This window comes from Zosterops lateralis (assembly GCF_965231275.1).
Source record: "Zosterops lateralis genome assembly, chromosome: 6".
NCBI lineage: Eukaryota > Metazoa > Chordata > Aves > Passeriformes > Zosteropidae > Zosterops > Zosterops lateralis.
This window is the reverse complement of record NC_139761.1, coordinates 39,736,592-39,750,087: the sequence shown is the minus strand read 5'-3', so window position 1 is coordinate 39,750,087 and position 13,496 is coordinate 39,736,592. Positions and strand designations below refer to the sequence as shown.

The window sequence follows — 13,496 nt, the reverse complement described above, 5'->3', positions numbered from 1 at the left end:
TGGTTCTACATCTGTGTAAGGGAGGCTAAAAGCCTCCTGTCTACAGTGCTCATCATGCTGCCTTTGGACCCTCCTCCAGCTAGAACTGGATTTAACCCTACTCTGATACTGTAATAAGTTAGCTGAGACTCCATTTTCTTCATGCGGGAAAAGCCAATTCTTCATTCACGTCACTTATTTTGTACAGTTTTCACAGACCTCGTGTGCAACACCTATTGGCTGGTCATTTTCTTACTACTTCATTTTTTGGTCAGAAGGTGACTTGTGCGTATGTGCTAAATAAGATTCAGGTTGTTTACATTTTCTCTTTCATGGGTTCTTATGGAACAGATCTTACTGTCTACAGCTGCACTTACTTTCCAACCCAAGAACAGGTGGTTGTGTTAACGAACCTTTCATATTGTTTTCACATGGGAACTTGCAAATTGCTTAACTACACTTAGAAGAGACGACAGGCTAGCTATTAATTTAATAGAGCAGGCATGATTTTATGAGGCCGTTCTTTCACAATTCTTCTACCTGTCATAAGACTCTGATACTTCCTCATCAAGGGGCTATACTGCAGTAAGTGTACTGTGACACTGAGGACCTGCAGCTCAGACAGCATCCCCACTTCTTGCCTGCACAGCCAGTGAACAGCCTACAACCTTTTTAGAGTTTGAAACTTTTGAACACTCATTTTGCAAACCTGAACACAACTCACACATGAATGATGTTTTAACTTTGTCACTTAACTCTTGAAGCTTTAACACTGTTGCTGGTATGTGTATGTGAGCTCTCTGGGGAATCAGTCGAGTCATTAGTCATAAAGAATTCGAGGCTTCATCCACTGAACAAGTCTTTCAGTACTTTTAATGCCAGTTGAGAATTACAACTTCCATTTAAAAATTACACTTCTCATAAATACACTGACTTTAGCATTAAGTATCTTACATGCCACTGTATTGTATTTTAAATACAATGTAAACATCTCCAAATGCTGGCCATCTCATCTTTACCTGTGCAGTTTTTGGACGCTTGGGAGAGGGGCGGGGATGTGAGAAGGAAAAAAAAATAATAGATGGATGAAAGAAAAATGCACTCCAGAGTACTTTGGCTGATGTTCCTGAGTTAGCCCTAGTACTTGTGCTGGTACCAAGGTCCTTAGTGCTCATTTTGGAGAGGGATCTTGTTCCAGCAGAACATGCGTGTCCTTGACACACTGCGCTCAGGGCATTTTGACATTGGAAGGGGGGGAGTGGAGAACTGAGCAGAAGCCACACGTTCCTGAGGAAAATACACTGTGGTTCCTTTGGACACTAATATTAGAGGGGGCTGTACATCTGCTATTTTAGCAGTACTGTTATTTGAGCTCAGGGAGAATTACTCATCTCCTTTCACAGAACAGGAGTTGCACCCACAAGTTAGTTCAGAAGTGAAAGTTGATCCTGGCAGCTCAAACTATGACATATTTTGAAAAACGTACCTCTGGTGGAAAAAGTTAAAAGCTGCATGTTGCATACATCTGCCTGTTAAAACAAGGGTATGTTAGTTAGCCAAATGAGTAACCTTCACTGTGTAAGAAGCTGAGAAATCTTTCCTCTGCTTTCCCAGAGTCCATAAGAGTTTTCTTGGAGTCTTGCTGCTCAGTTACAGCTAGCTCCTTTCGAAACAGTTTGAGTAGTGGGTAAATAGCTGAATCCACAGCACAGAATAGCACAGGTTTTTGATTTAAATAAATTAATACTAAGAATGGGCTAATTCTTTGGCCTAAACCTCGGCTTAGATCAAGGTTCTTTTGGGAAAGGATGGCCTGAGCCAACACTAGACATGCCTGTTGCAAAAGTGTTCAAGCCAACTTCACTTAGCTCCTTGCCCTAAATTGGGTCTGAATTACACAGACCTGCAGCAATAGAGTTGGTGCGTAAACATCCCTTACAACTGGACAATAACAGGACCATGGAGGTACAGTTCAAAAAACAGCACAAAAAAAGACACAACCTTGGACTTAATCCCTTGTAAACAGAAGAAAAATTGAAAGAACTGTCCCCCTTAAACCATCAATGATCAAGTTGCCAATAATTCAAACCTGGAGTTACTTGCAATGTCTGTGTCTGCGACTGGAGGCTGTAGCAGCGTCCCGTGGACTGGCATTTCAACAGCTCGGGCACTGCTCTCCACACGCTGACATGCCACCTCTTCCTGGTGTTAACCCACAGCTCTGCCCAGGCTGCGCTTTCCAGAGTCTCTCCTCACTCCCTCTGGGGTCACACCGCCCCATTTTCTTGTCTGGGTTTTTGTACGGATGCCCGGGAGGTGTTGAGTGATGGGGCCAATGTGCAGAGGAACCCAGCCAGCAGGGTGAGGCCCAAGCCCCCCCAGGCACAGAACATGGACCAGCCATAGCCATGACTGATGTCCTCTGGCAGCCCATAGACGTAGCGAGGATAGCGGGATAACTCAAAATTGATCCCGGCTACGCATGTGCAGAGTGAGATGATGCAGCAAGTACCTGCAGGAGAAAAGCAAGAGGGTTCTACACTGCCCTCAGACAGGTTAATTATTCTCTTGGTTTTTTTCCCCTCAGTATTTTCAGAGTCATGAATTTTCAAAATCAAGAATTACCCTTGAGGTTTTTTCTGCAGTCCTACCAGCCACTCTCTTTATAAGGAAGAGAAAAAAAAAAAAAAAAAAAAAGATAGGACTACAGGACACCTAGCTTCACAAATAACCTTAGCACCTTTCATTGCAATTTTGAACTCAGTCATAGTTTATCATGCTTTGATTCTCCTGAGACTATTTCCAGTGTCTAATGTCATCAGGCTCCAGACAGTACTTGGGCAGTTTCTCCTACGAAAGTTCACTGAATCCCAGGGCTGCAAAGTGCAGCACTTTTTGGTTTCTGCTAGGAACACCCACACTTCTGCCAGCTAAGCCCACAAAGCGTGCCCAGGTTCTTGTCATCAGCTACACATTCACTGAACATATATATAGAGGAGAAAAAAGCCTAAGAAAACACAAGACACTCTAGTACACCTAATATACACTATTACACTAGACTCCAGGTCTATACTGCCCATTTTCAAGTTGAAAAATCAAAGTTCAGAAAAACCTTTGGTCATACAGAAAGTCTACTCCCACCCAGAACAAACAGATGTAACACCCCTGGCAAGCACTGAGCTCAAGTCCTTATCACCAGGCCAGTGTCCTCTCAGGCTTGGCTGATTTGGACTTCATCATTACATGAAGATCTAAGCATATTTGAGTATCAGAAAGGTGCTCTACATTAACCTATCCTATGATTCCTAGGGAAAGCTGGGCTGAGCTGTCTGACAGGAGCCACAGGCTGCACTCTTGGAGCCAGCCAGAGGGCTGTGCTCATTGTGCACATGGTCCCCATGGCTACACACCAGCTCCTCAGAGCAGAAGGCTCATACACACACATTGGGGTCTACTGAGAAACATGCAATACCCATGCAAGCACAAGTCCTGCCCAGTTCTGGAAGTGGTAACTGCACTGTGCTGACAGTTTGCTGCACTAAGTAACTGCTTCCTTCACGTGGTGGTTGTGGGCTGATGTTACCTTTACTTTTACAAAGCAGTAATACTGAATGTGGTGACTTGAGGAGCAAAAGCAAATGGCTCTCACCTCCCATTAGGAAGAGCAGCCCAGCCACGTACTGCATGAGCTCCTGCTGTTTGCAGCAGCCCAGCACACCAATGATCCACCCAAACAGGATGATGGAGACTGCCATGCCAATGAAGCCAGCTGTCATCCTCCGCAGATCTGAAGGAAAAGGAGAAAAGCAAGACAAAAGACATGAAGACGGCAGTACCTAGTAAATGTGGATTTACTAGTTCTAAAGTTTATACTTCAACCATGGACTTCTCCTCTTGTAGCTTCTTTGAAGTAGATAATTTGCCCACACTGTACCTAAGGGAATCCATCTAAAATGGCTCCATTGTGCTGGGCACTGTGCAGCTGGAGAGCATTTCTGTCCTGATCCAGAGTAGTACTAGCTAAATACTCGCCAGTGTGGGACAGAAGGGGTGCATCACAAACTCATGTTACTACTTTAGTACTGCAATGGTCTTTTTTTCTTTTTTTTTTTTTTTTTTTCTGGTGTGGCATCTTTCCTTGGGATAGAGTTTGTTGGGGAAGAAAATTTTCTGCTGAAAATAGAATCAAAAGAAGCAAGAGGGGACACTGGAGAGGACTAAACGATTAGTACATGGGAGGCACATAGTGTGAACTGAAAGAAGAATAGTGGGAGGACAGAAGTAGACAGCAGATCAATACAGTATTATGGGAACAACCCAGTAACAAGCTCTAAAAAAAAGCTTGTGTACCAGTGACATGAACAGCACTTTGTTATCCATAGTAAAATTGCTGCTCGTCTCCTCCTAGTTCAGTCTGAAACTAGGATTTCCTTGGTGCTGATTCTCACATGACAGGGGCTATGTTGAATTATGTGAATTCAACACATAAGAAGTGGGAAGCAGGAACAGAAAAAAAATGATTCAATCATTCCCAGCCACAGGCTACAGGTCAGTTATCTGCGTGGGAAGGACTTGGGCATTAGGCAGCCTGTGGGCCAGCTGCTGGTGCAAAGACAAACTGAGATGTTCCCTAAAAGGACTGGTCACCAGGGGATTGCATTAGGTCAGTGGTGTGCACAAAGAAAATTTCAACAGGATCTATACAGTGATGCAGCACCTTTGCTGTAAGCCAGCTAGGAACTGTCTGTGCCCAGATCCAGAATATGAGTACACCTTGCAATTCACTACACACATCTGTATTCCTGAATTCCCAGCTTTAAGCCCCTCCAAATCTCATGTCCCCTTCCAATCACAGTTGGCTGCTTGCATTTCCTCACTAATTAATCTCTATCTCTGCTTAGAGCCCAGTGCCATGCTTAGATGAGGTGATCCCGAGCCCTCAGCTGGAATTGCATTAAGGCATTTAGTGATCCAAACATCCCTCTGCCCTCCTCTGGGCTACTTACGGAGCGCGTGCCACTCATCCTGCCGGATGGTGTTGGTGATGTTGATGGGCAAGTTGCGAGGCAGAGAGCTGGAGGTGTAGTGGTACTTCACAGCAGTGCAGCGCTGAATAACTCCTGTAAAGAGACATCGGTGTGAAACAGCACGAAACCACTCTGCCTTGCACTCGCTGCTGAGTTGGCTGGCCTGGCAGAGCTCGCACAGGGGAAGCCTTAGTTCAGTAACAGAGCAAAGGTAACCAAAAAAGAGCTGTTTACTTCAAAGGCTTTGGGATTAGGAGGTGAGAGAACCCACAAAGAAACACCTGCAAAGCAGGAGCCAGGTGCTCTCTCCAAGAAGCAATAGCTGAAGTTAAACAGTAATGACAATCAGGAAAAACATCTCTAAAAGCTTTCTAGAGGAACTGCTATGATCTTTTTGGGATGTCTAAGGAGACAAGAACGTGGCCAAGTACCGACAGAACGACTTCATCTCTAAGAAGACAGAAGTGAAACATTCTGAAAATTTTGAATGAATGCTGGAAAGTGAACTGCATAGGAGAATTTTTTTAATTCACTCCAACAGTCTTTTGCTCTTTGTTTTACTTTCAAAGAACAGTAGTACCCAGGTAGGCTTGTTTCCATTTTAGCTTAAAGACAAGAGTACTCTAGATGTAAATGTGAACTTACAAGCATGCTCTTCTTGAAAGGGATTTTTAATTTAGAAAATGGAGGAGAATAAACATGGATGGTGGAGTAGAAAAGAGCAACCAGGAAGGTAAAATAGCTAAATAATACAAAAAGTTCCTCTTAAACAACGGTTACAGGGTCATTACAGCTATTTGAATGCTGGTACAGAAGAACCATTCAAAAACAATCAACTGGCCAGTGAGCTAATTATACTGGTGAACAATCACTAGCAGGGAGCTGCAGATTCAGTGATCGGCTTTGCAAAAGATACTAGAAAACCCAGGAGAAGAACTGAGCTTTGTGTGGCAACGAGAAGCATGATTTTGTTCGCTAACAATGCTCACTGGCACTGTACTGACCTGGTTTCTGCAAGGACCTGCAAAGAGGAAGCCCCCATTTCACAAGATCAGAAGCTGCATACGAGAGGCCCAGACAATTCCAGCCATCATTCCAGGGAGGGAAAGGTGACCTGAATTTCCTCCCGTTTCAAGCGGGCTCCCATTCTCAGCTATTCTTCCCACCACCCCTTCCCTTGCTGTGGCTCCCAGCTGCTTCCCCAGCACTGCAGAGCACTTCCAGCTGCACACAATACACAGAGGTGCTGCCCTTCACCTGCAGCCAGTGGCCCTCTCCTGCTGAGCAGTGCTCCCTCCTTGCACTCACCTCAGGACAAGGCTGTGGAGCCACCTGAGCCAATGATCAGCAGGACAACCTAGTGTCAGAGGGTGCCAGTTCATTTGCCAAGGCTGCAGATATCTCGGTTAACAATACATCACAGTATCTAATCAAATTTCAACTGTAACTGCTGACTGAACTCAATTTCAATATGGACACTATTTCCATGTGTTGTATATAGAAATTTGTATATAGAACAAACTAATGACATCAGATTTCAGATTATAACACACTGCATTCATTAGAAGTATGATCTATGCACTTATATTTCCTGATCATAAAAGTAGTACACATGAAGCAGCATTTTAAACAAGAGCAAGGATTACTATTTTTACAGCTCATTAAAGAAAAAGCAAAGACTAGAGATGTACATCCCTTATGATCAAAGCTATGGACTTCTCAGCTCATAAAAATATTCGCTCTTTATTATTCCAAGAGCTTAACATGTAAAGTAAATCTGAAGCTTCTCCACCTTCTCATACAAAACTGGTTGTTTAGAAATTTTTGGATATCAATTCATTGTGCCTCTGGTTTAAAAACTGTACTCCGAATCCATTCTTCCCCAGAATTCAGAGTGCTAATTGTCTACAGGTAGAACATACAATAATATTAAAACTGCAAGTTTGCAAAAAAAAAAAAAAAAAAAAAAAAAAAACAAAAGAAAAGCTCAGGAGTGGGCAGATTTCAGGGCTTTTGCTCAGTGATGACCTCTAATCCATAGGCTTGGTAACAACCTTTGATTACACCAGCACAAGCCGTTTTTCCAACAAAATTCCATTTTCCCAAGAGCACAGGCCAGACCCATGCTGCTGTGAGCCACTATAGGGAAAACAAGGGAGGCATCTCTGCAGATCTGCTAGAAAAGCTGAAATAGGCAGGGCAAGAGAGTCAGGGAATCAGGGAAGCAGTGATTGTGATCTCTCAGCTGAATACCTAAGCCACTTTCTCCCAAGAAATCTTAACATGCACCCAGGAAACCTTTGGTACCTCTATTTTGCATTTGCCATCACTAGTACATGTTGCCCATTTTTTGAGTGAATCTCTAGGTCTCACTTGCAGAGATGCTGTGCACTCAAATATGGCCAGGTACTCTACAGGACTGCATTTGAATTCGTGTAACACCTTGCTCTCTAAGTACTCAAGAAAAAAAGTAAAACTCAAAATCAGGTCTGCAGTCCCAAAGTTATTGTTAAGTAAAAGGTGTTTCAAAGGTACTCCAATAAGTCCTTGGACCTGAGCTTTACATACCTGAAATCACAGTCTATAAAATAGGGACAGCATCCTGCCCTCCATTTCAGAAACCTGCTGGAAAAGTGATTCCCCTTTTGTTTACAACACGCTCAGACAAGCACCATAAGAAAGCCTGCCAAAATTAAAACCTTTGCCTTCAGGCAAGGGCTCTAATAGAACACAGTCATGTGGTGAACAACAAGTGAGCGTTGCCTGTTTTGGCACACAAGTGCTTTGGGAATACAGGACAAAAGCAGGCAGGTGTACAGGTAATTAGCTTACCATAAAGCACATATCCAAGAAAAAGGTTAGATGGATCCCTGATCCCAGCATTTTGAAGGCTTTAACAGAACACTGTGAGAGTCACACTGCATATACAATTTTCTTGATTAAAAAATAAACATGAACTGCAGTAAACTGCATCCAGCAATGTCACACTGACACTTTAACAGCCCAGCTACATTCCTGTGCCTTCTCACAGCCAACATTGTTTCTAACACCTTGTCCTCAACATGTTTTTTTTACCTCTCAGGATTGAAGCTGCAGACAGGTTCCCCTTGGAACTCACACAGCCCTTGGAAGTGTACATGTGAATGTCTCTGGATGAGTCCTTTCTCCTGATTGAACATGAAGGATGGGAAAGGTCAGAGGACGCTTGCTAGACTAGCCAGATATCCAGGCAGAGCACAGGCCCCTTGCTCCTAAGCTGCCAGAAACATGGAAACACCAACCCTGCTGTGATACATTCAGTCTGTAATGCTGGGCTTAGCTCACCCTGACTTCCAGTTTAGTTTTTGTCTCCAACTTCAAGACATACATGTTTTCTTTACACCATGTGCTAGAGGTTTATGAAGAAACTGAAAGGTTCATTTTCAATTCTGCTATGTGCCCCAGTATCAGAGCAGTTTGACTCTCACAGCTGGGAGAGATCCCCTCCTGCCCATGAGCAGCCACAGCCAGTTAACACTAAATACCATGTGAGGCCTGGCCCTCCCCTCCCTCATGTCCCAGGACCAAGTGGCCATTGAAGCTTCCTCACATTTTCCTACCATTTCTGCCCAGGATTGTGAGAAGCATCACAGCCATGTGCTCACTCTGTCCACATCATCACCCAAGGGCCACCAGATCAAATAAATCAACCTTCCTTCAAAATACCACAAGAACTCTTAGAGATCACACTGACAGATGATACTTACCAAGGGTCATGACCGAACATCAAGTTTATTAAACATGCCCTATAATAAATCCTCTACAGACCTCACAGGCAATTCTGTAACTGTTCCAACTTATTATCAGTCAGAAAGAATGGGAAGTACAGACACCAGGACTGAGCAGTTTTCTCTCAAGGGCCCCACTATGGCCCCAAACCATTGTGTTCCTCTGCTCAGGCACCCAGGGGTTCTCCTCACTTTCTCAGCTACATTGTGGTACCAAGAAGTCTTTTCAGTACAGATGAGATGTACCAGTCTCACCCAAGAGACTTTTCAGACTAAGCCTGAAAAGCAATAAAATCCCTGGTTTATCAACAGCGATGAACATTTTGGTTTTTAATACCTTCAATTTAGGGATGTTAAAGCCCATGTTGTTCAATGAGCCCATTGAGTTATCCAAAGCAGCCTGTTAGAATGGATCTTTCCCAATTCATCATCTGCTACTGTCACCATTTTGTGAGCAACACCTTTTTACTCTACTAATAGGTAGAGAAGACCCCTAAATAAGACATAATAAATCCCTGCAGGACCTTACTACTTAAGAACAGTCCATACAGATGGGTTTTGATGTAGCATCAGTTATTGAATGTGGAATCCACAGAGCATAGGCTCTACAAGATGACATGTAGTGCTCATGTTCTTACACGCAGAGAACCTCTCATATATGCACAGAGATCCTCTCAGTTTCCCCACCAAATGGTTCAGTTCTTTGGCTTCTATCTCTTACTGATTCCCAATCTCCATTTTCCCCATGTGGTTTTTACATTATTTCTTCTTTTGCCTTTTAATTGTATTTTTAAATGAAACTGTAATTTTTCACAGTTCCAAAATAGTGGTTTTGCATTTTAAGAAAAATCATACATATCATTCCCATCTTACATTTAAACATTTCCCACCTCTCAGTTTTGCACTACATTATCTGATTCATTTTTTCCTTCTAAATATATGAAGTGAATGTATTTTGCTTTTTTAAATATCCTAGATATATAAATGGATGCTTGTAAATGCATCATTAGCTACAACGCTCAAGTATGCAAGTTTCTGTGAAATTGCTTTGTATTAATACTAGTAGATAAATACAGGACTAGAAATCCATGGAATTATCTATATGGGTAAGTGTATTTATGGATTTAAAGTCATTTATTCAGAATTCAGGAGAGATGCAGAAAGCAAAGAAATCTTACTCCAGAGAGACTAGAAAAAAATGGAGACTATAAACCCAAACCAAAATTACCATAGAACTGTGAGAAAAAATAAAATTTACTCCTCTGTCACTAAAAGACCATAAAAATATCTAGATTAAGGAATACTAGGAATAAAGAAAGGCATCACACATCACCAAAGAGCCAGCTGACAACTTAAGGCAAATTGAGGAGGAAGTAGGACTTTCAGCAGTGCACGGTAGTGATCTTCAGGTCACACCAGGGGAAAAAAAAAAAATACCTGAATTTCCTTTTCAGAAGCCCCAGACCAGGTATCATGCTTGAGAGAACAGCTCAGATGCAGCCACACCTGACCATCAGTTGGAAAAGGCTGCTTAATCACAGTTGTCAGAGAAAAGACAGACACAGTGGGAATGGAGAAAGGCTGCTAGTAAAGCAGGTCAGGAGAAGGGATAAGAGAATCATATCTATTTAAAGATCTGATTCTACAAGAACTATTATTAATAATTTCCCTCCATAAGGTGACACACAAATCTTTACAATAGCAATAGCAGACCTAATAGGCAAAGAATATAAGGAGAGCAAGGCTTTTTGTATGAAAGGCAAGGTCTTTTACTAGAACAGCTAGGGAAAAAAAGAGGAAATAAAGTAGACTGAAAGCCTTTTGGATGCAGAGTCTTTCCAGTTTTACACTGAGGAGGACCATTCACCACCTGTAATGCCCTGCATGTAGAATGCAGACTCTAGCTTCTCTATGTGTTGGAAAAATACCTCAGAAAGAGAAGTATTGAGGGCCAAACTAGTATTCTTCCCACCCCTTCCCCCCATCTTAGCTAATCTCAGTGAGAGCCGGAAGCATTTGGCTTGATGTGAAGCAAAAAAACCCAGATAAATATTTCATATGACAGCCACAATTAATAGAAAGAAATTAATGAGTTCCCTTTTAGCGAAAGGAGTTCAGCATGGAAATAAAAATGAAATCACGTAAAATGTATCCTATGAGAATAAATAGAGAAAGAAGCTAAGCACACAGCACTGGAGTTTTGAGAAGTAAGAGCCACTGCTGTGCATTGGAAAGAAGGGACAAAGACGAGCTGAGATTCACAGTGCCAGTCTACCCAGCCTCTGCTGAGCAGGACTGGCGTCACAGTTGGAAGCCAAGCTGAAGAACTGCTCTCGCTTTCTTAAGATAGCATTTCCATTTTGTGCCTCAATGGAAGCACTTTTCCCAACTCCTACTCTCCCTGTGCTAATATGTACCTGCTGGAACACTAAGTCCTGTTATTTATCATTAACCATACACAACCCATTGACTTCATGGGTCAGCCCACTACGTTATTTGTACCATCAAACGCAGGACTTTTATTTATACCTCATGGCCTTGCTTGGCTTTGCACCATGTGCCACATTAGCAGAAGATCCCCAGCTTTCTCTCCTGCCACCCTGGGGGCCCTGACTGACATCTGCCACCATGAAAGCCTGGCAATCTACCGCAGCAATGAGAACTCCCTCACGCCAGAACGGGAACAACAGGTCCCTTTCACCTTGCCGCAAAAACCACACTGCTATAAACAACACCGCACGTCTCTCAGCACTCAATGAGAAGAAAGTGTCGGGGTTAGGAGGACGCCCACCGAGAGCCAGGCCCTGCACTGGCCCCCGGAGGGGCTCTCTGAGGACGCGGTCCCACCCAGCGCTGCAGCATTTTTAGCAGAGAGGGAGGCGCACAGGACCCCGGGATGGGGTCAGGGCCGCGCTCGCCGCTTCCCGCACGCCAGGGACCCCGATAGCCGCGGGTCCGTGGGGCTGCCTCCATCCGCGCCGCCCCCCGGCCCGGGCCCGGTCTCGCCCCAGCAGCCGCCGCCCCACCCGCACCCGGCGGGCCCGCGCCGGCACCGCGCTCAGCACCACGGACAGCGGCGGGCCCCCGCCCCCGCACCTTTCCGGATAAGCTCCTCGCTGTCCGGCTCGTAGCCCGCGCGGTGGCAGCGCCTCCAGAGCCCCGAGACGGTGGAGTTGAAGCGGCGGCCGCAGTGCGAGTCCAGCGCGGCGGAGGCGGCGGCGGCCGGGGCGGGGGCCGGGGGCCGCCCGGGCAGCAGCGCCCGCGGGGGTCGGGCGCGGAGCGGCAGGTGCGAGCTGGGCGCCGACATGGAGCCGGGCGGGTCGCTGCGCTTGTGGCCGAAGCCGCGGCAGCGCTCGCGGTGCCGCCGCGCGTCCGTCTCGTACCAGGAGTCGGTGCCGATGGCCACGGCCAGCAGGGCGAGGGCGGCGGCGGCCAGGAGCAGCCCGGTGCCGCTCAGCGCCTGAGCCGCGGCCGCCATCTTACCGCGCCGGGGGCGGCAGGGGCGGGCGCTTCCCTCCCTGCAGCCCGGCTGGGGCCGCCGCCCGCGGCACCGCCCCCGGAAGGGACACGGGCCCCCCGCCCGCCGCGCCGCACCGCACCGCACCGCCCGCCGGGGGCTCGGGCCCGCACCGCGGCGTCCCCGGGACGGCCTCACGGGGTCCCGGAGCGGCGCCTGCCTCCTGCTCCAAGGGCCCCGCCCTTGGCCGAGCCCGTGTCCGAGGCGGGGCGCGGGGGCCGCGGGCAGATACCGGGGATGGATGACCGGGGGAAGGGGTGAGCCGACCCTCCGAGCCTTTCCGCGGCCTCCTCGGGCCTGGCAGAGTCCGGCTCGCTCGCCCAGGGCAGAAGGGCAGAGAGCAGCCCTGCTCAGGCCGCGGGAGACAGCAGTTCTTCAAATGTACGTGAAATACAAACTCCACCCGCAACATTATTTGTTGGCATTTGGATTAGGACTTCTCCTCCACCCTTCATTATCAGTTAATGGAAAATAAGGCCTGAAAAAGCGGGAAAATGTCCATCTATTTTATGCAATGAGAAGCAGATCAAATCCAAGCCATTAGTTCAATGCAGCATTTATAGGGGGCACAAAATCCTTTCTGATCCCGCTTGTTGTACAGGACTTGTTCCTCCAGCTGCAGCACTGTCAGTCACTCCCCAAAGCCAGTTGCTAGGGCATCGTCTCATCAATTCTGGCCTCCAGATAAAACCATCTAGTGACATGCCTAAACTACTAATTTAATGTCCAATTTTGAAATCCTTAGTTTTGGGGTTTTTTTGTTAAAATTAGTTTTAAATTGGTGCCCAGGAGCAAATGCTCAACTATAGGAGATTGTGATCCTTTCCCACCACCACCAACTCCCCCGTCACTTCTTGGTCTCTCGGCCACACTGAGCACAACCTAAACACTCTCCCCAGCACTTCTCGTGGCAACACTGCCCAGAACAGAGTACTGCTCATCTCCCCTGAGCACTCTGCCTGGTGGAAACATGCAGCAGCCACAGCTACAGCTTGTTCTAACCACATTTCTGCATGATCCTCTTCCGCAGCCTGCACTGGACAGATGGGATTACCATCCATGCAGCTGCACACTGGTGCCTTCAAGGCAGACAAAATGAAAGGGCTGCTGTCAAAAGAATTTTCTTACACATACCAGCTAAATTAAGTCTTCCACAGCAAGAATGAAAAATAATTTTCAAATACAATCACTGCTCTAGCTAACATG

General features: G+C 46.0%; 1 protein-coding gene across 1 annotated transcript; it reads right to left on the bottom strand.

Moving 5' to 3' along the window:
• Positions 1–78: 78 nt before the first annotated feature.
• Positions 79–12,290, bottom strand: LOC310910754 (transmembrane protein 178B-like). The gene is made up of 4 exons (XM_083863752.1): positions 11,870–12,290; positions 4,986–5,099; positions 3,629–3,766; positions 79–2,491 (listed from the first exon to the last, which is right to left on the bottom strand). The coding sequence occupies exons 1-4, from the start codon at positions 12,249–12,251 to the stop codon at positions 2,247–2,249; spliced, it is 879 nt and encodes a 292-aa protein (XP_083719878.1). The 5' UTR covers positions 12,252–12,290; the 3' UTR covers positions 79–2,246.
• Positions 12,291–13,496: the final 1,206 nt, after the last annotated feature.

Coding starts and splice junctions, on each gene's coding strand:
- LOC310910754 (XM_083863752.1), bottom strand. CDS start 12,251: ATGGCGGCCGCGGCTCAGGCGCTGAGCGGCACCGGGCTGCTCCTGGCC. Junction 3,767..4,985: donor GGATGAGTGGCACGCGCTCC/GTAAGTAGCCCA, acceptor CTTTTCCTTCAG/ATCTGCGGAGGATGACAGCT. Junction 2,492..3,628: donor GCTGCTCTTCCTAATGGGAG/GTGAGAGCCATT, acceptor TTTCTCCTGCAG/GTACTTGCTGCATCATCTCA.